The sequence below is a fragment of the Nannospalax galili genome, unplaced genomic scaffold (genome assembly GCF_000622305.1).
Source record: "Nannospalax galili isolate Female #2095 unplaced genomic scaffold, S.galili_v1.0 scaffold660, whole genome shotgun sequence".
NCBI classification, from domain to species: domain Eukaryota; kingdom Metazoa; phylum Chordata; class Mammalia; order Rodentia; family Spalacidae; genus Nannospalax; species Nannospalax galili.
In genome coordinates this window covers 660,954-688,570 of record NW_008349073.1, presented here as the reverse complement: position 1 = coordinate 688,570, position 27,617 = coordinate 660,954, and the positions used below count along the sequence as shown (strand labels likewise).

Here is a 27,617-nt window from a genome sequence, read left to right as displayed (position 1 = left end):
AATTAAAACCACTTTAAGATTTCATCTTACCCCAGTCAGACTGGCTAAGAAAAAATATGATACCAAATATTGGAGAGGATGTAGGGAAAGGGGAACACTCATCCACTGCTGGTGAAAAAAGCAGCAACAAACATGGATGTACAAGTGTCTCTGCAATAGGATGAGTTCTTTGGGTATATGCCAAGGAGTGCTATAACTGGGTCAAATGGTAGGTTCATTGTAGGGGTGGTTTTTTTTTTTTTTTGGTCTTTTTGAGACAGGGTCTCCCTGTAGCCCCAGCTCTCCTGGAACTCACTATGTAGACCAGACTTGAACTCACAGAGATCCGCCTGAATGTATGTGAGTGCATCTGTGTCAGGCAATGCCACAGTGATCAGAAGAGGTCTTCGGATTCCCCTGGAACTGGAGTTAAGGACAGTTTGTAGCTGCCATGTGGGTGCTGGGAATTTTTTTTACCTAGCCAATGTAAAGACTATAATAAATGAACTGCCCAGAAGCCACAGGTCATTAAATGAGAATCCTTGTGCAAAGGGTGAATTGCCTCTCTATGAGTTATTGGTCAGGGAAGCTCCTGAGGCCCTCAAAACAAGCAATTGCCAGGCTGCTGGGGAAGAACTGTCAACTGTCTTACTCAGCTATGGCACTGTGTGAAATACTGACTGGCCAGGCAAGATGAGCCTACAGGTACAATAGTGGCAACTTTGTTATGGGGGTGACCAATCACTTTATGATAAATTTGATGTCTACTCCACAGGACATATTCATATATGGTACTGTAAACCTGGTCAAAACCTGGCAAGGCATAGACCCTTGTCAGGAAGCAACTTACTTTTGTTTTGCTAAATGGACAGAATGTATCTGTCAAATTTCCTTCTAAAAAATAATGCTCCCAGGGGCTGGAGAGCTGGCTCAGCAGTTAAGAGCACTGACTGCTCTTGTGTGGACCCGGGTTCAATTCCCAGCACCCACATGGTGGCTTTAAACCATCCTTAACTCCAGTTCCAGGGGAATCCGAAGCCCTCTTCTGACCTCCGTGGCATTGCACGACATGGGTGCGCTCACGTACATGCAGGCAATACACTCATACACATAAAATAAAGATAATAAATTAAAAAAAAATAATGCTCCTGTTAGATTTGGTCAGAGAAGTTTCTTTTTGCAGTGGTCAAAGTGACTCATAATTGGTCAAAGTACTGAGAATAAAGGATGGCTGAAAGCCCAGCCATAAATGAGACATCTTTATCATTCCCTCCAAGGTTCAGGGAACAAAGCAGAAGGGGCAGAAAGACCATAAAAGTAAGAGGAAATGGGGGGGACAGGCATGGAACACAAACACCAGGGCATGACATGGCTGTTGCGCTCTTGAACTCATAGCCATTGTTACTATCATCATGAGATTTGTACATGATGGGACGGTCAAAACTCTGTCATAGGAGAGGGAGGGGCTCATGGTAACTCACTACTCTCTGAGGATTTATACAAAACTAATTGTCAATGGAGGATGGAGAGATACTTCTTCAGTGGTGCAGCCGCTGGAAAGGGGCCCATGCTCCTTCTAACTTTCACCCATGTTCTTGTAAACCACCACAATAAAATTGTCTCTCTCTCACACACACATACAGATACACGACTAGAAGTAAAGAGGCTAGTTCGAGTTGGGAAGAGGAAAGGGGGATTAGAAGGAGTGGGAGAGATGACTCAGTGGTTAAGAGTACTTGCTGTTGTTACAGAGGATTTGGGTTTGATCCCCAGCATTCACATGGTGGCTAGCAACTGTAACTCCAGTTTCAGGGTTCCAATGGCTTCCTGGCTCCTTGGGCACACATGTGGTGCATGCAAATACTCGGACACACAATGTAAAAATAAATAAATCGCTTGAGAAGTCAAGCAACAACGTCTAAGAGCTGTTCAAGGCAGAATTCAAACTGGTATTAAGTCAACTTCCAGAAGGAAATGGATAGTAAGTCCTCTTCAGTAGCACATAGAGACAAGGTTATCCTTAGAGGAGGGAAAGCTAATGTACTATTTTTACCCTAATAATAAGCAAGATAAGTGGGATGAATTTAGCTAACACAGGCCCCTGACAGTAGTCATGTCAATAGGGCCAATCTGAACACTGGCTTCTCTCAGAGATTGTAGGAATGACTTCTACAAAATGGACAGTATCTGGACTAATAACTTTTTAGTTAACCTGGGTAACCTCAATGTGGTACTCTACCCAAAGTTAATGAATGAATGTGGGTATGCTTGAGAATTAACATATCAAAGCACTGAAAGAGAGCACCCAACTTCATTAAAAAACATGAAGTTTGAGAAAGAGTGAGTGCTGATAAGGATGGAGTCAAACTTGTACTTCCCCTACTGAAGCTGGAGAAATGGTTCTGAATAAAAATGATGAGGCCTGACTCAGGAGCACAGTTCCAGACAGGACTCAGGACACAGGTCCAGCAGCACAGTTCCAGGATACAGACAATTCCAAGAGATCTGGGGGAACCAATGACCTCTGAGTGTGGACCCATTCTTAAAATCAAGAGTCTGGGGCTGGAGAGATGTCTCAGTGGTTACGAGCACTGACTGTTCTTGCAGAGGACCCGGGTTCAATTCCCAGCACCCACATGGTAGCTACGAACTGTCCTTAACTCTCCAGTTCTAGGGGACTCCGAAGTCCTCTTCTGACCTCCACGGCATTGCACGATACAGGTGCACTCACATACGTGCAGGCAATACACTCACACACATAAAATAAAAATAATTAAAAACAAAAAAACAAGAGTCTGCCAGGCGTGATGGCACACACTTTTGATCCCAGCACTTGGGAGGTGAGGCAGAGGCAGGTGGATGTCTGTGAGTTCAAGGCCAGCCTGGTCTACAGTGCTAGTTCCAGGCCAGCCTGGGCTACTATAGGGAGACCCTGTCTCAAAAAGACCAAAAATAAAAACAAACAAAAAAACAGGAGTCAAGCTTTTCTATTCAGTTAATTGCAATGTTGGTATAGTAAAGCTGAGTTGTAGTACCCTGTGTGAGGGCTGGGAACATCCTGAGGAAAAAGAAATATAAAATGCCTCAGTCATACATGTAAGTTATCTCACAACCATCACATCAGAGTGCTCTCACGGATAGGTGCCTGGAAAAGTCTTGAGGAAGGGGGAATTTTTGGACACTCTTAGTCATACACAGGGAGATAGGACAAGCACAAGAGTCCTTGTACCATGCACCCCGTGCTTTAATAATTCTTTATTCACATTTAAAATCTCCTTAACAGGTTTGAACAGCAAGGAACTGTGATCAAACTTTCAATTTCATTTCCATCTTTCCGCTTTCATTATGGGGATTTATCTCCTGAATTGTGTATGTATGCACGGCAATTAAAGGAATGAACTAAAGCAACATCAAAGCAAAAACTTTTGGGGGGGTCTTTTTGAGACAGGGTCTCCCTGTAGCCCCAGCTGTCCTGGAATTCACTATGTAGACCAGGCTGGCCTTGAACTCTGCCTCACCTTCCAAGTGCTGGGATCAAAAGTGTATGCCACCATACCCGGCTCAAATTTGTGAACCTTTAAATGTTATTTAGAAATATTTTCCCTGGTAACCCAAGTATGGGACACTTAATTCAGAATCTTAGGGAAAATTTGATGACTAATTAAGCTACTGTTTAGAAACAGTTCAACGGAAACATTTAACTCTTTGGAATCAAATGAAAGTAGATATACAATACAGCCTTATCTAGAGAAAAAAGGTATACTTTCAAAAGAATTACATTGTTGGGTAATTTAATTCCAGCACTTTAATTCCAGCACTTGGGAGGCAAAGGCAGGCAGATCTCTGTGAGATGGAAGCCAGCCTGGCCTACACAATGAGTTCCAGGTCAGCTTGGGCTATAGGAAGACCCTGTCTCAAAAAACAAACAACAAATACAAGAGCTGGAGAGATGGCTTGGCAGTTAAAGAGTTTTGGCTGCTTTTGTAGAGGACCTGGGTTCAGTTCCCAGTGCCCACGTGATACCTAACAACCATCTGTAACTTTAGTTCCAGGGAGAGCTGATGCTTTTTTCTGACCTCTATGAGCACTGCATGCATGTGGTACATCTATTATATACACGCAGGCAAAACATTCATATACATAAAAAAGAAATAACACACAATTTGTCATTAGAAACTTATGAGAAGGTAAGAATGGTGAAAGTCTTCACAACAGATGATAAATTTATTGATGTTTTTTAAGTCTCCTCATATTAAAATAATTAGTAAATGTTAGAAGGATGTTAAGAATGGAAATACTTTTAGTAAAGAAGGATTTAGATATGAAGGTTAAGCTGGCTGGATGTTACCAGAATGCAACAGAGAAATAAGAAAAGTCTTTTCATACATTATGAAGGCTTGAGTATGGCTTTGCTGTTCTTCCGGAGAACCTGGGCTCAATCCCCAGCACCCACATGGCAGCTAATAACTGTAACTCCAGTTCCAGGGGATCTGACACCTTCTTCTGACCTCCTCAGGCACTGCACGACACAGGTAGGCAACACACTCATACACATAAAATAAATTAATTTTTAAAAAAATCTTAAAATATCCAAGGAAAAAATTCAAGCAAATCTCTATTATAAGGATTGGCTTAAAAATAAAATATATGTCTGATCAAGGTTCACTTAAAAACATTTAGTTTTGGCTAAATATTACACAATTCTTAGTAAAATACCAGAATGATATAACTGATGTTTTAAAATGTTTAATGGCCATACCTAGAGTTTATTCTACTGCTATAGTAAAAGATTTGACTTTTTAAAGACTTGCTATTTCTGTGCCTGCTTTCAATAACTAGGCATCTATGTTTAATATTTTTATTTTATTTTATTTTTATTTTTTTTATCTTTTTGAAGCAGGGTCTCCCTGTAGCCCCAGCTGTCCTGGAACTTACTGTGTAGACCAGGATGGCCTTGAACTCACAGAGATTTGCCTCCCAAGTGCTGGGACTACAGGCGTGCACCACCACGCCCGGCTTATGTATAATTTTTAAATGGAAAATTTTCACTCAAGGCATGACTAATAGTGAACCTTATGTCAATACTGGGTAAACAATGCAAATAAACCTTGTTAGAAATAAATTTCCTAACACTTATCTATTTCATTATACACATAACATCATATTAGCTTTTACTAAAGATACAAATCTAATTGTTTTGAATGATTTACAGGCTTCATCAGAAAACATCTTAAATTTTTTTTTATTTATTATTTTATTTTATGTGTATGTGTGTATTGCCTGCATGTAGGTAAGTGCACCCGTGTCATGCAATGCCCTTGGAGGTCAGAAGAGGCTGTCGGATCCCCTGGGACTGGAGTTAAGAACAGTTAATTAGCTGCCATGGGGGTGCTGGGATTTGAACCTAGGTCTTCTGCAAGAACAACCAGTGTTCTTAAACCCTGAGCCATCTCTCCAGCCCCCAGAAAACTTAAAAAAAAAATGTTATTATTTATGTGTATGCATGTATTGCCTGCATGTAGGTAAGTGCGCCCATGTTGTGCAATGCCCACGGATGATGGAAGAGGCTGTCGAATCCCCTGCAACTGGAGTTATGGACAGTTCTTAGCTGCTATGTGGGTGCTGGGATTCGAACCTGGGTCTTCTGCAAGAACAGCCAGTGTTCTCAATGGCTGAGCCATCTCTCCAGCCCTCCAAGAAAACTATTTACAGATAGCACCAGATGAAATTTGGCTAAATGTTTACCTAATTATTTTGGACATATTGTTACTAATCTTTTTATTAAGCCTCATAAATTACAACTGTCTGTCCCCCAAAAGATAACATTAAATTCTTCTCACAGCTTTTAGGATTTCAACTGACATCAACCTTCCCTTGGAATTCCCAATTTTGCTTTTCTTCACATTTTTGTTTCTCTTGAAGGAGGCACTGATTTAACAATGTGGTATTTCTTTTTTAAAAAAAAATATTTATTTTTATTTTATGTGTCTGAGTATAGTATTGTCTGCATGTATGTAAGTACACCCATGTTGTGCAATGCCCACGGAGGTCAGAAGAGGGTACTGGATCCCCTAAAACAGGAGTTAGGGTTGGTTGCCAGTTGCCATGTGAGTACTGGGAACCAAACCTGGGTCCTCTCTAGGAGCAGCCAGTGCTCTTAACAAGTTGCTTAACTCTATTATAGCAGTTTCAGTTTGCAGCTGAATTTAAAACAAAACCAACTTCCTCATAAACGATAAAATTTATCTACTTGTTTTTTGGGTTTTTTTTTTTTTTTCATCTTCTTGAGACAGAGTCTCCCTGTAGCCCCAAGTGGCCTGGAACTTGCTATGTAGAACAGGCTGGCTTTGGATTCACAGAGATCTGCCAGTCTCTGCCTCCCAAGTGCTGGTTAAAGGAATGAGCCACCATGCCCAGTTTATCTACTTGTTTCTAAAACTCCTTTTTCTCTTGTAGCAAAGACAATTCCTCTTTAATAATTTAAATATTTCTATCCAATACCCAAACAAAAAATATTTTCACCCCAAATTAATAAAGAATTAGTTACTCTTATTCAACAGGGCTAATCCAAGTCCATTCAGTTTGCTAGACAAAATGATCTTGATATTATTTATCCTTGCATATCTCCAAATGATTTCAACTTTCTTTTACACACTGCAGAAATACACGTAACTTGCTTTTTTTTTTTGGTCAGTCTTGCCCAAATTCATTATATGGGACATGTGTACCACAGGATTGAGTGACATTATAATGACATTGTGGTCTATGTGACCATATCAAATCTTGTACTTCCATGTGGAATTTTTATACTTCCTATACAAAGTGTCTTCCATAAATATACATCCCATTCCTAATGCACTGCAATTCATTTTTTTTTTTCACATGGAGACAAATCAGGCAAAGAAACCATAGTGCTAGAATATGGCACACTCCTATAACCCCTGGAGCAAACACCATCCAGCCAGATAAACTTTTAGCTGCCATTTCTACTTTCAAACAATTCCTTAATTACCTTGCCAGTTTATCAACCTCCTCACACTATATGACTCAAGTTACCCTACTGTTTTGAGCCACTTTGGCTCATTCCTCAGTCTTTTTTGTTATCAATATTTACCTCTATTAAAAACCTCCTTCAACAAAGAACTCACCCTGTTTTTATTTCAAAGCATTTGACCCCATACATCATTAGTAGGCTCCATGGGGGTGGGGGGAATCATCCCACTGTCTCCTTGTCTTTTCAATCACCACAAGTACAAACTCAATAAATCATACAATCCTGTCCTGACTGCCAATCAGCAGACATTATTATTTTGACAGAAATCAAACCCCAGGTATTTGTCCTAAAGAATTTTGACAAATGAAAGAAACGTACATAAATTCCTTTGGTCTTTTAAAATAGCTTATATATGTTAAATACTTTTATCACTTTTTTTTTTCTTCTTGAGACAGAGTCTCCCTCTAGTCCCAGCTGGCCTAGAACTCCCTATGTAGACCAGGCTGGCCTTGAATTCAGAGATCTGCCTACCTCTGCCTCCCAAGTGCTGGGATTAAGGCATGTGCCACCATGCTCAAGTTATGGGTAGTTGTCAGTTGCCATGTGGGTGCTGGGAACTGAACTTGGGTCCTCTCTAAGAGTAGCCAGTGCTCTTAACTGCTGAGTCATCTCTCCAGTCCAAACTTAGTTTATATAAAACCAAGGTTTTGTCTTGTTTTGTCTGTCTTTGAGACAGGGTCTCCCTACAGCCCCAAATGGCCCAGAATTCACTATGTAGATCAGGCTGGCCTTGAACTCACAGAAATCCACTTGCCTCTGCCTTCCTGAGTACTGGGATTAAAGGCATGAGCCACTATGCCTGGCCTACACCATGGTTTTTAATGGTGCTTTTCCTTGGGCTAACAACTGTTTTTAACTCCAGTTTCAGGGATCCAAAATCCTCTTCTGGTCTTTGTCACCAACGCCTGCATGTAGTAATGCTTACATATATAAACTAAGTTAAAGGCCAACTAATGGTTGCACCCGTTTTCTCTCATTAATTGAAGCTGAGGCTCCACATCTGTGCTTTCTCCTACAGGCCTCCTTGTATCCAAGCATGACTGGCATAGCCATGCCAGAAAACACCTTGGCAAGAGACCTATTTTTGCAAGAATAGTTGTCATGTTCCGTGTGCCTTCTCCAATGCTGCCCTGCCCATGCCACCTACTCCAGAAACCTAAGATGACATCATACTGACCTATGCTGATCCTTCAGCACACCACTCATGATTACCCAATAACTATCCTATCACCCGTGATCACCCCATGGACATGTTTCTTCATCTATCAAACAAATGGGAACTGTAGGATTGATTTTTATAAAATTGATAGAATCTTGACTAATGACTTTAAATTAACCTGGGAAACCTCAATGTGATACTCCATTCAAAAGGTTAATGAATGAATGTGGGTATGCTTGAGAGTTAACATAGCAAAGCACTGAAAGAGAGCACCCAACTTCATTAAAAACTTGAAGATTGAGAAAGAATGTGTGCTAATAAGGAAGGATCCAAACTTGTACTTCCCCATGCCCAGCGCCTTTAATCACAGCACTCAGGAAGCAGAGGCAGTCGGAGCTCTGTGAGTTTCAGGCCAGCTGGAAAGACCCCCAACTAAAGCTGGAGAAATGCTTTTGAATAAAAATGATGAGTGAGGCTCGACTCAGGAGCATAGTTCCAGACAGGTTTCAGGACTCAATTTCAGCAGCATAGTTCAGACATCTGTGGGGAACGAGTGCCCTCTGAGTTTGGGCCCAGTCTTAAAAACTAAATTTAAGAGTCAGGCTTTTTTATTCAGGTAGCTGCAATGTTGGTATAGTAACTCCAACAAGTGATAACTTTAGCATGTGGCCCCCAGTTCTTTCTCTGCCTCAACTCCTATTATTTTTAGTGACATTATCATAAAGACCATACTCCTAACCTTGGTTCTCTATGCTTCTCCTCAAAGACCAACCCTCTATCTCATTCTACTTCATATTCCCAGGACATACCAAGAACTGTTGTCTCTATAGACAGCTCTGCTTCCATGTCACAAATCCAGACATCTCTTCTAGTCTCTTGTCCTTGCTAAGGATCTTCTCAGCCCATCAACTAATTCACTGGTCCTCCCATTTTTTATCTACCCCCCAGCCCTCTTACCGTTACCATCTTCTTAATCAACTTAAGACTGAAGAGCTATTACTAACATCGCTCTCTAGCTATCCTCAGCAAATCCCATCTGCTATACAGCCATTACTCAGTTGTCCCTTCCAGCACCACCACTCCCACACTAAAATCTGCAAATGCCCACGTCTCTTATGGGGCACAGTACTTGTCTATGACTGAAACACATCCCCCCACTTTAAATTATGTCTAGATTACTTATGATTAAAACAATATAAATGTGGGGTTGGGGATTTAGCTCAGTGGTAGAGCACTTGCCTAGCAAGCACAAGGCCCTGGGTTTGATCCTCAGCTGGGGCAGGGGGGGAGACAAAATAAATGTAATAAATGTAAATAAATGTAAATGTTATGCAAATAGTTACATTGTATCATTCAAGGTATGTTATTCATGTTCCGCACAGATACAGTTTTTTCCAGTGTTTTTGGTTGCACGGTGGATTCAATCAGTGGACTCAGAATTCTTGGTTTCAGAGGCTCACTGTACTTGGAACTATGTTCAACAACCCTGCATGGGCCCATCACTACTTACAGTCTTCCTCTCTTTTTAGCTCCCCCATTCTCCAATGACTTTTCCATTTTACCTCAGTCTGCAAATCTTCCACTTCAATCAAGCCAACCTCATCCCTCTTCTTAGGTTCCTTTCCACTCAATAGCCTTGCTCATTTTGATTAAGAGTGTAGTCAATGATAAGACTAATCATTTCCCATAATATCTTTTCCTGCCTCAACAGCTCCAATCTATCAGCCTTTTTTGCCCCTTCCATCCTCAAAGGCATGGCTCCTACTAACCCTAGAACATCAAGTTTTTCTTTTTTTCCTAGACAACACTGTACAAAGTCTGTTCCAAAATATTTCAGAACTGACAAGCGTGGTGGTACATGCCTTTAATACCAGCACTCAGGAGGCAAAGGCAGGTGGATCTCTGAGTTTGAGGCCAGCCTGGTCTATACAGTGAGTTCCAGGCCACTATAGGGAGACCCTGTCTCAAACAACAACAACAACAACAACAAAACAAACCTTCAGAATTCCAAGCTGGGCATGGTGGCACACACCTTTGTCCTAGTACTTGGAAGGCAGATCTCTGTGAGTTCCAGGCAAGCTGGGATTATGCAGTGAGACTGTCTTAAAAAAACAAAACAAAACAAACCCCCTCTTCAGAATCTTCCATTTAAAGAGAAAACAAAAAGCCTTCCCTTTTAATGGATTTATCTAGCTAGCTAGCTATTTTTGAGACAGGGTCTCCCTGCTGGCCTGGAACTCACAGATATCCGCCTGTCTCTGCCTCCAAGCCCAACTCTTAATGGATTTTATTTTTATGTGTATGAGTGTTTTGCCAGCATGCACTTAGGTGCACTACACACATGCAGTGTCCACAGAGGCCAGAAGAGGACGTTGGATCCCCTGGAACTGGAGTTATAGATAGCAGCTGCCATGTGGGTGCTGGGAACCGAACCCAGGTCCTCTGGTAAAACAGCCAGTGTTCCTAACAGCTGAGCCATCTCTAGCTCCTGTTTGTTTTTCTGAGTTTCATGTAGCTCACTCAGTTCAGGCTAGCCCTGAACTCACTATTTATCAGAGGATGACCTTTAACTTGATCCTCCTGCCTCCAAATTATGAAAGCTGGAATTATATGCATTTGATACAAAGCCTGGTACATGTTAATGTCCTTTATATAACCAACTGACTTTGGCATAACAGATCTAGACCAGAGTTTCTCAACCTCAGCATCCTGATCCAAAACAGCAGGTTCTCCAGGCGTGGTGGCACATGCCTGTAGTCCTAGCACTTGAGAGGCAGAGACAGGCGGATCTCTGTGAATTCAAGGCCAGCTTGGTCTACATAGTGAGTTCCAGGACAGCTGGGGCTACAGGGAGACCCTGCTTCAAAAAGGCCAAAAAAAAAAAAAAAAAAAAAAAAAAAAAAAAAAAAAACCACCTAAAAACAAAACAAAACAAAACCCAAAAAACAAAAACAAAAAAACCCCAGCAGGTTCTCTGACAATAGCTAGAATAACCGTCTGCACTCATCACTCTGCCAACCTTTCAATGCTCTTTCCATACATTTATGGTAAAATTCAAGCTATAAACCTGTCCTGCAAAGCCCTCTGAGATTTCATCCCTTCCTATGCATGGGCACTTTATCATATCTCTCTTTACTCAGCCTCTCCAGCCTGGGGCATTAGCACTGGCAAATTCTTCTTGCCTAGAATGCCTTCCCTGATCATGGAAGACCACAGTTACTTTTTTTTTTTTTTTTTAAAGTCTCAGTTCAAATTTACTTGCTTAGAGGCATTCCTAAATATCCAACCCAAAGTAATTATTCTATCACATCAATTCTTTGCATAAACCTTCAACTATTTTAAATTTTGCTTTTTATTCTCTTCCCTCAAAAGAAGATAATGCAATGTGTTCACTTCTATATCCCTAGAACTTAAGAGTAATGGCCAGCACACAGCAAGAATCAAACTTGTCAAACTGAGGAAAAAGATGTAGGATAAATTTTCATTTTCAGAACATCTTTAACAAAGGAACTTTTCATTACAGCTGCATTCTCAAAATATTAGCTTTAATATTTTTCTACTGGTGGGGGAGGGGCTGGAGAGATGGCTCAGCATTTAAGAACACTGGCTGCTCTCGCAGAAGACCTGTGTTTGAATCCCAGCACCCACATGGCAGCTAACAGCTGCCCATAAGTCCAGTTCCAGGAGATCCAACACCTTCTTCTGACCACTGAGGGAACTGCACGATATGGCTGCACTTACATACATGCAGGCAATACACGCTACACATAAAAATAATTTTTCTGGTCTTTTTGAGACTGGGTTTCCCTGTAGCCCAAGCTGGCCTGAAACTCACTAGTAGAACAGACTGGCCTTGAGCTCACAGAGATCCACCCGCCCCTGCCTCCCAAGTGCTGGGATTAAAGGCATGCGCCACCTTGCCCAGCATAAATAAAATAATGTTTTATGGAACTTTCCTACTACACTATTATTCTTCTCTATTGGAAGATAACCATTGGGAGAGGAACTGAATTCAAATCCAAGGTTGGGCTGGAGAGATGGCTCAGTGGTTAAGAACACTGTTCTTGCAGAAGACCTGGGTTCAAATCCCAGCACCCACATGGAAGCTAACAACTGTCCATAACTCCAGTTCCAGGGGATCCAACAGCCATTGCATGGCACGGGTGCACTTACCTACACGTAGCCAATACATGCATACACATAAAATAAAAATAAATAAAATATAAAAATAAAAACAAATCCAAGGTCATACAAATAGGTGATATAAATGGAAATTTGCTTCTTCAGTCCAAAACTTCATTTTACTTGTATAAATACTGTGGTGGCCCAACTAAGCCTTTGTTAAATGACTAACCCAAAGCTTCTCATGAATGACACACTCCTCACAACCCTGACTAAGTACTGCTCACTTCAGTTATGCACACTAGCTCCTGGAGGAATAACTAGACAATGTTTTCCATCTAGGAACAGAAAAAACTGTAAGCATTCTAAGTTCTATAGTTAGTCATATCATATTATAAAACTCCACTCCAAAAATAGGTAATTTCTGGCCATAGTGAATAAAACATTTATGCTAGGAAAAGATTAAATCATTTCCCTTAATCACTGGCACCAGTTTTTTGGTTTTTTTTTTTTTTTTTTAAATAGATGGAACACCTATTAGGTATCTTTCAATTAAAACTCTATCACAGATTGGGAAACTTAAAAGGGATTCTGAAGCTGGGCATGGTGGTACACACTTTTAATTCCAGTGCTTGGGAGGCAGAAGCAGAAAGATCTCTGTGAGTCTAGGCCAGGCAGGGTTACATAGCAAGATACTGTCTCAAAACAAAACAAAAACTCTTTTTTAAACTCTCATATAAATTGAGGTGTTGACACATACATCTTCTAAAGAATGGAAGAATGGGCGGTACTTTATATCCATCTTTTCTTTACCTCCAACCTTCCTAATGTCCAGGAGAATGGTCATATACCTTGAACATTTTATGCACTGTTAGTAGTAAGATATATAAATAGCACACAGAATTCACTGAATTCCAAACGGGCCTCAGTAATCCTGGGGCCAAGTAATCCTCCTGCCTTAACTTCCCAAGTGCTGGGACTCCAGCAATGAACTACCAGGCTCAGTGTCGTCTTCTTTTTTTTTTTTTTTTAAGAGATGGGGGTGAGGGGCTGGAGAGTTGGCTCAGCAGTTAAGAACACTAGCTGCTCTTGCAGAGGACCCGGGTTCAATTCCCAGTACCCACATGGCGCTACGAACCGTCCTTAACTCCAGTTCCAGGGGAATCCAAAGCCCTCTTCTGACCTCCACGGCACTGCACGACATGGGTGCACTCGCATACATGCAGGCAATACACTTGTATACATTAAAAAAAATAAATAAATAAAATAAAAAAAAAAGATGGGATCAATATGTTGCCCAATTGTTTCAATCTTGTAGGCTTAAGCAATCCTATCTCAGCCTACCAAGTAGCTATGACATAGGTGAGCATCACAGTGCCCAGCTATTATCTCATTTTCTAGAAGTGGAAACAATGGTTCATATAAGTATTACTTTTACAGTAAAGGTATTTCAAGAAATATCTGTGAATGGAAAGAAAAATCTGAATTTTAAGAACTTAAGGATTCAAATACTACAGCTTTCAAAGGAATCGCTCTGAAAAAAGATGCAAATATTTTAAAGATGTTACAGTTGACTAAAGGCATTTTATAATTTTTCTCTGTAAGTGCCCAAGAGGTCCAATTTCATACCAACTGACATCACTCAAATTCCAAATGATAAGCTCAAAGTGCTTGAAGCAGTGACGGCATTCTAAGTTTAAGTCTGTAACTTCCCATGGCATCCATTTAGGTTGCTTTTCTTTCCAAAGATGATTTATGGTAGTTAAGTGACTGTTTTGATTAAAAATACCCAATCACTAGATAGGCTGATTAGACCTCAAATTAGACTTGCACTGAGGAACGTCTGGGGACACTGACTTGACACTTTGGACCTTAACATGGATGACAGAGTATATGGGTTGGGGGGGTATATCAGAGGGTACTGGTGGGACGGGGGTGTAAAGATGATTAAGATAGTTTGATTCTGTATAAAATACACAAAAATTCAATAAAAACAAAAAAACTAACAAAACAAAAAATACCCACTCACGAGGCTGGAGAAATGACTTACTGGTTAAGAGCACTGGCTGCTCTTACAGAGGACCTGGATTCATTTCCCAGCATCCACATGGCAGCTAACAACTGTCCTTAACTCTAGTTCCAGGGGATCTAATGCCCTCTTCTGGCCTCCATGGGCAATGCATGAATGAGTGTACTTAAATTCATGCAGGCAAAACACTCATACACATAAAATATAAATAAACAAATAATTAAAACCCCACTCATTTAGATATGAATTGTTTCTAAAAGTTGTAGTCACACAACTACCAAAATCCTTCTAAAACCATAATTGCAAAGCATTCCAAAAATCAGCATATCAAATTACATTGAACCTACCTAGATTTAGAAATGCAAACAAATGTTTTTTTAAGTTAGCATACAAAGCAATAGGTTTCATTACGGCATTTTTACATATACATGTCATTTGACTTTGTTCTTATTCACAGACAAATGTTTTTAAAAAGATACCCCAGGGACTGGAGAGCCTGCTCAGAAAGCTTGCTAACAATAACAACCCTGAGGACCTTAAATTCAGATCTCAGCAGCTACATAACAAAGTGGGCTTAGCCTCTAAATCCCAGCATGGGGAGGGGGTGGCACAGGAAAGGTCTCCCTTGGGCAGATACAGAAAGATCTCTGGAGCTTGCTGGCTGCCAGCCTAAGAGGAAAAAAAAAAAAAACCCCCACAAGCTACAGGTTCAGGGAGAGACCCTGCCTGAAAGGACTACCGAAGAGTTATAGAAGATGCAGTCCTCTGGCCTGGCCACACACACCACGCTCACATGTACATACGCATGTACACACAAAAAAAATACACACCAGAATATAAAGAATGATGCACAGGATAAGATTGTGAGATATTTTTAATTTTTGTTCATTAAACTTGCTTACATTTTGTTTTTTTCAAAATGGATTTTTTTAGGGGGTCACTTTGAAACAGGGTCTCCCTGTAGCCCCAGCTGTCCTGGAACTCACTATGTAGACCAGACTGGCCTTGAACTCAGAGGCCTGCCTGTGCCTCCCCAGCACTGGGATTAAAGGTGTATGCTACCAAGCCTGGCCAAAATGGATTATTTTTACAATTAAAATAGACACACAGAGATGAAGTTAAAAAGTATATACTCTTGGGACTCAGTAAAGTGTTTGCCATGCAAGCATTAGGACTTATGTTTGATACCCAGTTCTCATTTAAAGAGCCATTCTGGAGCGAGAGTTCAGTGATTAAGTGTTCTTTTCCAGAAAACATGAGTTCAGTTCCCAGCCCTCATGTCAGGCAACTCATAATGGCCTGTAACTCCAGCTCTAGGGGATCCAAACACCCTCTTCTGGCCTCCATGGGCATCTGCACACATGTAACATTCATTCATACAGACACATAAATAAAAACAATAAAAATAAATGTTTTTTAAATGCCAGTCATGATGTTAATTTGTAATTCCATAGCTGGAAGGCAGAGACAGGCAGGTACTTAGAGTTTGCTGGCCAACCAACCTAGCCTAATCACAAGCTCTAGGTCCCAGTGAGAGATTGTTTCAAAACTGTATAGATAGCTCCCAGGAACAACACCCAATGTGCATGCACACACACACACACACACACACACACACACACATTTCTGAATATAAACTTACACACCAAAAAAAAGAAAATTTTGTATGTATTTTGAATTTCAAGCTGTATATGGTGGCATATGCCTGCGCTCAGGAGACTGAGGCAAGAGGACTATGAGTTGAAGGCTGCCTACACACAGACTGATCAGACACCCTGTCCCAAGGTATAAGCATTAAAGATCTAAATTTACATTTATTTATAGTACTGAGGATTGAACAGTTCGATAAATATTAGGTAAGCACTGTCACTGAGCATACTTTCCAATTCTACACCTTAATATTTAGGAGTTAGTTAAATTTGGGAAGAATGGTACATCTGCCCAGATACTATGGGAACAAGGTTTTAAAAGAACAAAAAAATTAGCTGGGTGTGGTGGTATACACCTTTAGTCCCAGCACTCAGGAGGCAGAGGCAGGCCAATCTCTGTGAGTTCCAGGTCAGCTGGGGCTACAGGGAGACCTTGTCTCAAAAAGATAAAAGAACAAAAAAATTGAGTTTATCTTACTTCCTTTCCCTTCTGTGTATCTGTCTCTAAAACTCAAAAAGGAAACCTTGCCTCTTCTAAATGAGCCATTGCTTCTCAAAATGGCTCGAGTACATCCCAATAGTAATTACATTGTTGATGACCTGAAAATGGGTCATCCCACACAACTGATTAAAACTCTTATGCAATCTTCTTTTGGAGGAAACAAGGACAGCGTGTACAAATATTTCAACTCGATCCACTCCCTTAAGAGACGATGATACACATCTGTAGACACTACCAAGTTCTGAAAGAGCAGGAAAACTAAAGAAGTTAGGTTAGCCTGGTCATTTATCCAACCAATTGCATACTATATGATTACTTGAGGGAAAGGGCACAGTTAGTAAATAAACAATGTTTTAAATTTAGATATTTTAGGGCAGGGGATATATGTAGCCCAGTGATAGAGTGCTTGCCTAGGAAGTGCAAAGGCTGGGTCTGACTGCCAGCAATGGGGTAGAAAAAGGTCTTCTTGGATATAGTTTAGCAAGCTACAATGAATGGTTCAAGTCTGAGCTCTAGCTGCACTTCCACAGGGTTACTCCTAGCTTCTGCAGGTTCTACTGTTTCCTCTGAGTACAAATGTAAAAAGTAGTAAAACTAGACTGGGAATGCCAACTTCTCATCTTTAAAAAATTGGTATTAGCTGGGTGTGGTGACGCACCCTTTAGTCCCAGCACTCGGGAGGTAGAGACAGGTGGATTTCTGTGAGTTCAAGGCCAACCTGGTTTACCTAATGAGTCTAGGCCAGGTGGGGCTACAGGGAGACCCTGTCTCAAAAAGACCGAAAAAAAAAAAAAAAAAAAAGGTATTTATTATATATTTGAAATTTTAAATGGCTAAATAGAAACACTAAAGAGATGCATAAACCGGGATGGATGAGAAACCACAGCAGAATGCCCTCTGAGTGACACCTACATTCTGTTACCGTGGGATGAAGCCAAGGAGAGGCTTTGGTCCCTAGCCACACAGGTCTAACTGTCTCAGATTCAACACCTCACAGCATATATTCCTGTCTCGCCATCCCTAGGCTCTACAACATGGAGACCCTTGCAGCAATGAGGTAATTACTGACCCATTTATTCAGGAACATCTTCTGGGTGGATGTTGGATTTAAAAAACTCATGTAAGGACCTGAAGGAAACGAGCCTATTCAAATGAGGGCCATGAGTTCACCAGTCTAAGAAGGGGTTATAGATGCTCTTCTGTATTTTTAGAACATAAAACAGGATGTCAAGTAGTTATACATGGGGACACAGTTGCTACTATGAGAGGACTTAAGTCTGTGACTATCCTACTCTAACACACTATTTATCCCTAATCAGAAATGCTGAAGTCTAGAATCAAAGCAAAACTTCAGGATATTTTGGTCCATTTCTTTAAAAAAAGTTTTTGCTGGGAACAGGGGTTAGTTTAAACTTCAGGAGGTCAGGCTAAGTTCTGGACAGCCCCCAGCAGCAGTTAACTATTGGAATGTTGGCAATTCTCAACATGAGAATTTGTCTGACCACAGATGTTCAATTTTACTGTTATTTCAAATTGGTTAATATTTTATACTACTTTAAAGCCACAAAGAGACTGAAGAAAAAAAAAAGTTGACAATTTTTACCATTCTATGATTTCAAAATATTTTTAAAATACCTTTGTAGTACATAACACTAAAATATCTAAATTATCACTGAGTGTCTAACAGTAGGTGATAGGACAGTAACATTACTTCCTCCTATCAAGAGGAGGATGACGGAAAGGAGAAAAAAGCACCTCTTGCACAACCCACTGAGGCTGGCATTTTTCTATGTTCTGACTGAAAGACTATAAAGATTGAACATGGATAGAATGGAAAACGGACATTTCATACTAGGTACCAGAGTTGAGTTAATCACAGCAAAGGAACAGGTAGGCCTGACTTTTAAATGACAGACTTAGAACAGATACTACATATTCTTCAACAATCTGGTAATCAAAGTGAGATTTAAGAGAGAATGTGGTTTTGTTTTGTTTTGTTTTTATTGCTAGCAGCCTGAATGGGTAGTATATCTAAAGGTTACTGATTTCATTTGTCATTGAAAGAGAAAAATCAATATAATCATGTAAAGAATATGTTCAAAATGTCTTCTATAAGCCTATGGAAGTTTCTCCAACCAAAAAAAGTCAAAGGAAAATCCAAGAAAGGAAAAATTCAATTCAGTAATAATTTCTGGACTCAATCCATCTCCTAAAGAATACATTTTTTTTTTTCCCTCTTAGATTTCAGAAATGTCCAAGAAGAGAAACCAAATCATAACATACCTATAGATGGAGATTTGAAAGGGTATTTATCAGGAAGATCCACTCTAACTTTCCATACTCCACCTTCATATGGTGCTGGAATAGAAATAAAACACATTAAACATTAGAACTGTGTCTTCAAGTTAGAAAATAAGTCCGAATGTAATTTAAACATTAAATCCTCATCTTTTCTGAAAAAGGCTTCAAGCTAATTCCTTCAAGAGTCAGAAACCAGCTGGACACGGTGATTTAGGCATGCGATCCCAGCATTTAGGAAGAAAGACTGGAGGATTGCTTTGGGTTCTGAGACAGTCTGGGCTACACAGTAAGACCTGTCTCAAACAACAAAAACTGAACAAAACCAAAGCAACCAACCCCCCACTCCCCTGCCAAAAAGTTCAGAACCTACTATAACCAGTAGGTACTCCATGTTCAAATTATCTTGTTTTCCCTTAGGCTGGGCCAAAGAGAGCAGGCCTGTAATCCTAGCTCAGGAGGCTGAGGCAGGAGTATCAAAAGTTCCAAGGCCTGTTTGGACTAGCAAGCTCAAGCCAGCTTAAGCAACTTAATGAGACTCCTGTCTCAAATAAAAAGTAAAAAGGCTTGGCAGTGTAACTTGGCTGTAGAGCACTTACCTAGCACACACAAAGGCTGGCTTCAATCCCCAATACTAGAAAACAAAACAAAAAACTCCCATACTTTTGTTTAAAATATCGAGAGCTAATGAGTCATTCTCTCCTCTTACTTGATTCTGTTGAGCACTACTTGGTAATGCCTCTACCTCCCAAGTGCTGGGATTATAGGCCCAATGGCTCAATGATAAGTTTCTTAAGAAACATTCTGTGGGGCTGGAGAGTTGGGTCAGCGGTTAAGAGCACTGGCTGCTCTTGCAGACGACCTGAGTTCTATTCCCAGCACCCACATGGTAGCTAACAACCCTAGGTAACTCCAGCTGTGGAGGAACTGACGCCCTCTTCTGACCTCCACAGGCATTGCGTGACACAGGTACACTCATATACACACAAGCAAAACACTCATAACACATAAAGTAAAAACATATTTATTTATTTAATTAAAAAAAATTTTTTTTTGTCTTTTCAAGACAGGGTCTCCCTGTAGCCCCAGCTGGCCTGGAACTCGCTATGCACACCAGGCTGCCATTGAACTCACAGAGATTCACCTGCCTCTGGCTCCCGAGTGCTGAGATTAAAGATGTACACCACTGGGTCCAGTCCAAAAAATATATTTAAATAAACATTCACGAGGTCATGTAACAGAACCCATAACTCAACTCATAGAAGAAATTGTAAAGAAGATTTCCTTACTCGCTGACTCTAGTAATCAGCTCAATTTACTTTTCTAAGACTATGTACCCCTGTCTTTGATAGTCCTATTGTCTATTAAGAATAAAAGGCTATAATAGAAGAACACATACCAACACATGTACTTACTTCCTTGTGGTCCATAAAACTTCACTACAAATTCATTGAGTCCTCCTAGGATTGTAACCTCATGCTTGCTTTCAATGCTGAGGTGAAAAGTAAAGGAAATTTCACAGGCTTATGAACTACGCATGATATCCCCAAGACATGTCAGTTAAATAAAGTGTTACCAAAGCATGATACAATACTGTTAAGTAATAAAATATGTATGTAACAATTCTAGTGGTTTGAGAGACAATTTATACCCCTTATAAAAAGCTTTGAAAGCTTTTGAGCTTTGGATTCAGGGATCAGAGATAATACTTTTAGATTGCTTCCTCAAACACTTGCCTGGCTTTGAGACGCTCACTCCTTTAAAGTAGTAAGATTCAGGACTTAACGTATGATAGCTCATACCAAGTGCCTGCTACACAGGCATAAGGACATGGGTTTGAGGGTGGTGTACAGTTGTAATTCAACACTGGGGAGGCAGTCTAATCAATAAAACAAGGTGGTGGGGGAGAACTCCTCAGGAACAACACTTAAGGCTGACCTGTGGCCTCACATGCCTGTGCATGTACACATACAAATAGTAAAATTCACTTACTTTAAACCAAGTTAATCCACATTAGTAGAAAAGCAGACTATTGCTCTAAAATCAGTCTAGCTTCTGCTTCTGTGGTCCAACCCAGTAATGACTCTACAACAGGAATTTTAGGTGGTAGGGGCTCAAATCTCATTGTAATAATAAAAAAGAAACCTAGATATGATAGTCTGGTGTCATCCTTCTTAAACAACAGTGCAAACTCTATTTTAACATTCATTAAACAGAAACAAAAGAAATTTTTTTTGGGGGGGTCTTTTTGAGACAGGGTCTCCCTATGGCCCCAGCTGTCCTGGAACTCATTATGTAGAAGAGGCTGGCCTTGAACTCACAGAGATCCGCCTGCCTCTGCCTCCTAAGTGCTGGGATTAAAGGCACGTGCCACCACGCCTGGCAGTAAGAAATGATATTTTTTTAAAAATCTACTTTTATTGTTTTTATTTTTATCTATCTGTCTGAACTATTCTGTCACATGTGTGTAGGTATGCTCAGAGGCCAGAAGAGGGTGTTGGATCCACTGGATCTAGAGTTATAGGTTATAGCCACTGGATGCAGGTGCTGGGAACCGAACTGGGATCCTCTGAAAGAGCAGAACATGCTCTTAGCTGCTGAGCCATCTCTCCAGCCCCAAAATCAAAGAATTCTTTTTTGAGTCAGGGTCTCCCTGTACCCCAGGTAGCCTGGACCTTGCTATGTAGACTAGGCTGGTCTTGATCTCTCAGAGATCAGCCTGCCTCTGCCTCCTCAGTAGCAGGATTATTGGTGTGTGGTACCATGCTCAGCTTAATGATCTGCCTGCCCTCAAAGTCCTAATGATCCTCTTGCCTAATCTCCTAAGTACTATATTACAGCATGGTCTATGTCTGGCTTTAGAGTAGTTTTAGCCAGGCACGGTGGCACACGCTTTTAATTCCAGCACTAAGGAGGTAAAGGAGAAGCAGAAGACCCAGGTTCTATTCCTAGCACTTACATGATGGTGGCTCACACCCTAACTGTAACTCCAGCTCCAGGAGATCCAATGGCCTCTTCTGGCCTCCCCTGGCAATACATGCACATGGTGCACACATACTCTCAGGCAGAACACTCATACACATAAAACTAAAAAACACTTCCATAAAAAACCAACCAAACAAATAAAAAGGTATCTTTCCTGTCTGTAGAAGGATGCAATAAAACAGTGCCTTCCATTTTCTGGTTTGCTCAGGATTTAATCCATGTTTGCATCTACTTGACAAAGATTCTCCTTTCCTAAATCATGTTAAACAAGACTAGAAATCAATGGTCCTCTCTCCTTAGTATAACCCATATGCCAGATACAGCAAGGTCTCTAATCACACACTGAACCACACATTGATGAGTTCTTGTAGCAGCCCATTTCATGTGAGAAATTAAAGGCAAACTGAACGAAACTTTTAAAAACATCTACCAAGTTGGTAAAGAGAAACCGTTCTAAATTAAGCTGCCTTAGAATGGTACTGACAGTCACACAGAACAAAGGATTTCAAGTTTAGTCAAAAGAAAAACACCACACTGAAATAAGCATTCTATTACCACTAAATGGATGACCTACTACAAAAAATATAAAGTTACTTGACTGCAACTACCTATGGCAGAGACCACAGGCTTCTTTTTCCCTCTCTGCTGCCAAGTCAAAGGCAAGGGTGGCAAGAAGGCGGCCATTAAACAACAAAAATAATGATCCATTTCTGAAATGGGCTGGTCCGACTAGTAAACTGGTGGAAACTCATGAGAAGGTTCCTTTACTATTTTTAGTTTTATAAGATTTTTTCCACTACATTAAAAAAAAAAAAATTCTTCAGATACTGGTCTGATTAAAAAACACTCTTGGCCGGGCATGGTGGCGCACACCTTTAATCCCAGCACTACTTGGGAGGCAGAGGCAGGCGGATCTCTGTGAGTTTGAGGCCAGCCTGGTCTACATAGTGAATTCCAGGACAGCTGGGGCTACAGGGAAACCCTGTCTCAAAAAGACAAAAACAAACAAAAAAAACCTCTTAAACCTATAAATCACATTTTATTCAGTTCTAAGTTATTCACAGAAATACTAGTTTTTACCCACTTAGTGTTTTACCTTAAGGATTGCCACAATTATCAGCAGAACAGTATTTTTTAGTTGGGTTGTTTTGAGACAGGGTCTCCCTGTAGCCCCTGCTGGCCTAGAACTCACTATGTAGACCAGGCTGGCCTTGAACTCACAGAGATCCACCTACCTCTGCTTCCCAAGTGCTGGGATTAAAGGCTTGCATCACCACGCCCGGCTAGCAGAACAATGATTAGCATTCCGAGGAACCCAAGTCCAGCTCATTTTTTAAATTCTAGCCACCTTATTGCCCTTCAATGGCATTACAGTTACACAATCCAATATTCAGAGGTAAATGCCAAACTGTCAAAATATAAATGACATTCTTGACAAAATGTTGTCTATCAGGATTCAGAAAGGAAGACAAGGGCTAACAACTAAGACTGTGCCATAGGAATGACATTAGCAGGTCAAGAATCCAGAACTCAAATGACACTATGCCCTAAGCCTACTAATAATGCACTTACCAGGGAATTGGTCTCCAGAGCTGTAGCCCAAGAAAGGACTATGTGCTTTTGTGGAGAAGCAGAAGCAAGCTGCATGGCAGCTACTCTCCACATTCTGACCAATTTGTCCTCAACTCTCCTTGAGATTAATTACTTTCTTGTAAAAGATGTCTGTTAACCATCAATATGAAAATCATCACAAACACACCTTAGAAAGTAATGTTCACAAGGAATCCTCTTTTGGAGATACAATGGAAATATTTAGTATTTAAAATGTATGATACCAAGCCAGGCCTGGTGGTGCACACTTTTAATCCCAGCACTCGCGAGGCAGAGGCAGGCGATCTCTGTGAGTTCAAGGCCAGCCTGGTCTACATAGGGAGTTTCAGGCCTGCTGGGGCTACAGGGAGACCCTGTCTCAAAAAAGATTTAAAAAAAAAAAAAAAGAAAAAAGAAATAAAGAAATCTAGTACTTAATTAAAACTTCCAGCTTTCCTTTCTGCTCTTAGGGAATTATAAAATTAATTTCTTAACAAAAATATTTCTTGGTTAACTAGACCTAGAGGCAAAAAAATAATGAGCTCTGCACTGATATACTGTGCTCCAAGTCCCAGGAAGCATTTCCCTAGAGAAATGCTGTCATTCTCCAGCACCTCTCAGATGGAAACTATGGTACAGACAGGAGGGATGCTTAGAGATCTAGACCTGAAAATCTTCTGTGTGGCAGTAAATAAAACTACATCCCCGTGTGAGAATCCTGTCATTCCAAAGGCAGATTACCGCCTATCCACAGGAGCTGGCAACACAGAAGAAAAATAAATCAATCCTTCCCTTGATGACATCAGCATCTAACCTGGAAATCTTCCAAGTCATAGGCAACATATCATTTTCCCATAATGATATGGAGACATGCAAGTAACTGGGTGGTTCTCAGCAAAATCCTAAGGGAAACAGCTATTTTCAAAACATTCCATTTCTCCCTAAGGTCCATATCCATCTTTGCTATGCCATTCACAGTACTTAGGATGAAGTTCATCAATTAGGGGCTGGAGGTAGTAGATCAGTGGTTAAGAGCACTGGTTGCTCTTCCATAGGACTTCCCAGCACCCACACAGCAGCTAACAACTGTCCCTAATTCCAGTTCCAGGGGATTCAACACCCTTTCCTCTGAAGGCATTGCATTACACGAGTGCACCTACCTACATGTAGGCAATACACACATACACATAAAACAAAAATAATTTTTAAAAAAGTTTATCAAGCCAGCGTGATAGCACACGCCTTTAATCCCAGCAGTGGGGAGACAGAGGCAGGCAGATCTGTTTGAGTTCAAGGCCAGCCTGGTCTACATAGCAAGTTCCAGGCCAGAGAGACCCTGTCTCATAAAGATCAAAAAAAAAGTTCATCAATTATTATCAACTAAGGTTAATATGGCTTGATGGATTATCTATGTAGCAAAGTTGATATTCGTATTTCCAATGTTCTCTTCCCTAAAACATCTTGACCATTACTTCTTTTTCCTATGAAGTTACCACCCAGCAGGCTAGAAATGACATTAGTCTTAAGAGATGAAATAGGGGTGAGGAACTGCAGATCTTGAAGAGACTCTAGATAGGCTGACTAAACCCCAGTAGATGAACTTGCACTGAGGGATATCTCGGGATACTAACTTTACATAACAGGCCTTAACACAAATGACAGAATGCATGAACTCCAGTGAGAGGGCTATGGAAGGGTGCCAAAGGAGAAGGGGGAAGGGGGCATAAAGATGATTTTATGTAAGATACACAAAACTTCAATAAAAAATTATAAAAACAAAACAAGAAACATAACAATACCAAAACTTCAATAAAAAATTATAAAAACAAAATAAAAAACATGAATAACAATACCAAAACAAAAATGAAAAAATAAAACCACTCTTCCCCATTCAAAAGAGTTGCTCTCTTGTGGCTGGGTGGAAGAGCACTTGCCTAACGTGTGAGACCCTGTGTTTCAGTCCTAACAACTGTAAAATAAATTTTAAAAATTTCTAAAAAAAGAAGATGAAATAGACCAATTTTTATGCTGACATCTGACATATAGTCTGCAATGCCAATCCAATCACTGAAGACAGAATTAAACTTAATTAGTGTTTAAAAATTACAGACATTATAATCAAGGCATATGTGAATCTTTCACAGGAAGAAGTGACATTTTACAAAGAATTATTTTCTTTGGCATTCTTCACAGTAAAGTGGTAGGCAGTCATACTGCCCATTCAATAGATGAAGATTACCAAGTGTAAACAATGGATCACAGAAACTGAGTAGAAAGAGATAACACTGTCCTCCCCTTCCTCTGTAGAACATTCAACATACTCTCAAGTCATAAAGCTACTTTCTGAAAGACCAAGGGCATCAATCCAGACAGTGGCTCTCCTTCCTGTTCCTTCTTTCCCTAGACTGGCTAAATTAGAAGTTTGGGTCTCTAGAGACTAATAATTCTCCATCTTACTTGTATGACTTCAATAATTTCAAGAAATGTTTCTTAAAATAAGCTCCTTAAAATTTAAACATGTTTGTAGATCCAGAGGAAAATGAAAAAGATAACCTATCTACATACAATTGGTCTGCCCTTATGAACAGGTTAGGAATCACTGCTCTAAAAGCTCTGATCACAGACAGACCTCTTCACTTCCTATCAGATGTCTAACCTTTTGACACTGTCTTATGTTGTCATCTACAAACATTTTGGGCTGCACTCACAGCTATCTGGAGACCCATGCAGCCAGACATGGGTTAGACATGCCTGCTAGTGGTTTTCCAGAACACAAATGGCTGACATTTGCTGTTCCTTTTACAACTCTATGTTCATCAAGCATCGCGGGTGTCAAAAGTGGTATTAATAGTAATTCAATCTTGATTTCATAAAAATTAAAAGGGGCCAAGAGAACGCCACATTCTTGAGCTTGTTTAAAGCAATAAGCAAAAAGGAGTAGCAGGTAGAAGATCACTGTTAAGATTTTACACTGAAAAAAAACTACAAATGAATATACTAGCTAGCATATTAAATGTGATTTTCATGTGATCAAAACAGAAAACTCTGCGCTCTAAAACAAATGAATATGGCTTATTCAACTGGGCCCAGGTTCAACTACCCACTTGGAAAACTTACAAGGGGAAGTAGTAATTACTGTTGGAAGTTTAATAAAAGCCTGGAAAAATGGAGTTAAAAAATAATCTAAACCGATATGGAAAAATAACAGCTTAAATGAAATTCTGCTTAAAATCCACTTGAGCGGAGAGATGGCTCAGTGGTTAAGAGCACTGACTGCTCTTGCAGAGGACCCAGGTTTGATTCCCAGAACCCATGTGGCTGCTATGAGCCATCCTTAACTCCAGGGGAATCTGAAGCCCTCTTCTGACCTCTGCAGTACTGCACAACACAGGTACATGCACTCACATACATACAGGCAATACACACACACACACACACAAAGAGGGCTAATGAGATGGCTCAGTGAGTAAGAGCACTTGCTGCCAAGCCCGATGACTTGAGTTTAGTCCCTGGAACCCACATGGTGGAATAAGAGCTGACTGCTGCAAATTGTCCTCTGACCTCCATAGACGCCCACCAATAAATGAATGAATGTTTTAAAAAGCTATCTTATGTTTATGAAAAACTGGGTTGAAGAAGGGAGAAAACTCAACTATAATGTTGCTTTTATTTTAAAAAATCCATAAGCCTGGCATGGTGGCACATGTCTTTAAGTCCAGCACTTGGAAGGCTGAGGCTGGAAGATCTCTGTGATTGAGGCTAGCCTGTTCTATATAGTGCGTTCCAGGTTAGATGGGGCCTACAGGGAGACTTGGTCTTTTAAAAAATCCACAGAGAATATAAGCAAAAGAATTTTTTTTAATGGGGGAGTGTGCTAAGGAATGTAGCTTAGGTGCAAACAGTACGTGCCTAATATGCATGAAGCCCTAAATTCACTCCCCAGCATCACACAAATCAGATGTGGTGGAATATGCCTATAATCCCAGCATTCAGGAGGTAGAGCGAGATCACAGAAGTCCAAGGATACACAGTGAGTACAAGGCCAGCCTGGCTCAAATGAGACCTTGTCTTTTAAAATAAAATTAAAAGCCGGGTGTGGTGACGCACACCTTTAATCCCAGCACTCAGGAGGCAGAGGCAGGAGGATCTCTGTGAGTTCAAGGCCAGCCTGGTCTACATAGTGAGTTCCAGGCCAGCTGGGACTACAGAGAGACCCTGTCTCAAAAAGACCAAATAAAATTAAATCAAAA

At 40.5% G+C, this 27,617-nt stretch overlaps 1 protein-coding gene across 2 annotated transcripts in view; it reads right to left on the bottom strand.

Annotated features, from left to right (window-relative positions):
• Window positions 1-27,617, bottom strand: part of Ube2h (ubiquitin conjugating enzyme E2 H) — a 125,031-nt gene that overhangs the window by 46,659 nt on the left and 50,755 nt on the right. For both annotated transcript variants that reach the window (XM_008846351.3, XM_029570032.1), the window contains exons 2-3: window positions 20,208-20,284; window positions 18,778-18,852 (exon numbers count right to left, since the gene is read on the bottom strand). In XM_008846351.3, coding sequence (XP_008844573.1) covers window positions 18,778-18,852; window positions 20,208-20,284 — 152 coding nt within the window. The remainder of the gene's footprint in view (window positions 1-18,777; window positions 18,853-20,207; window positions 20,285-27,617) is intronic.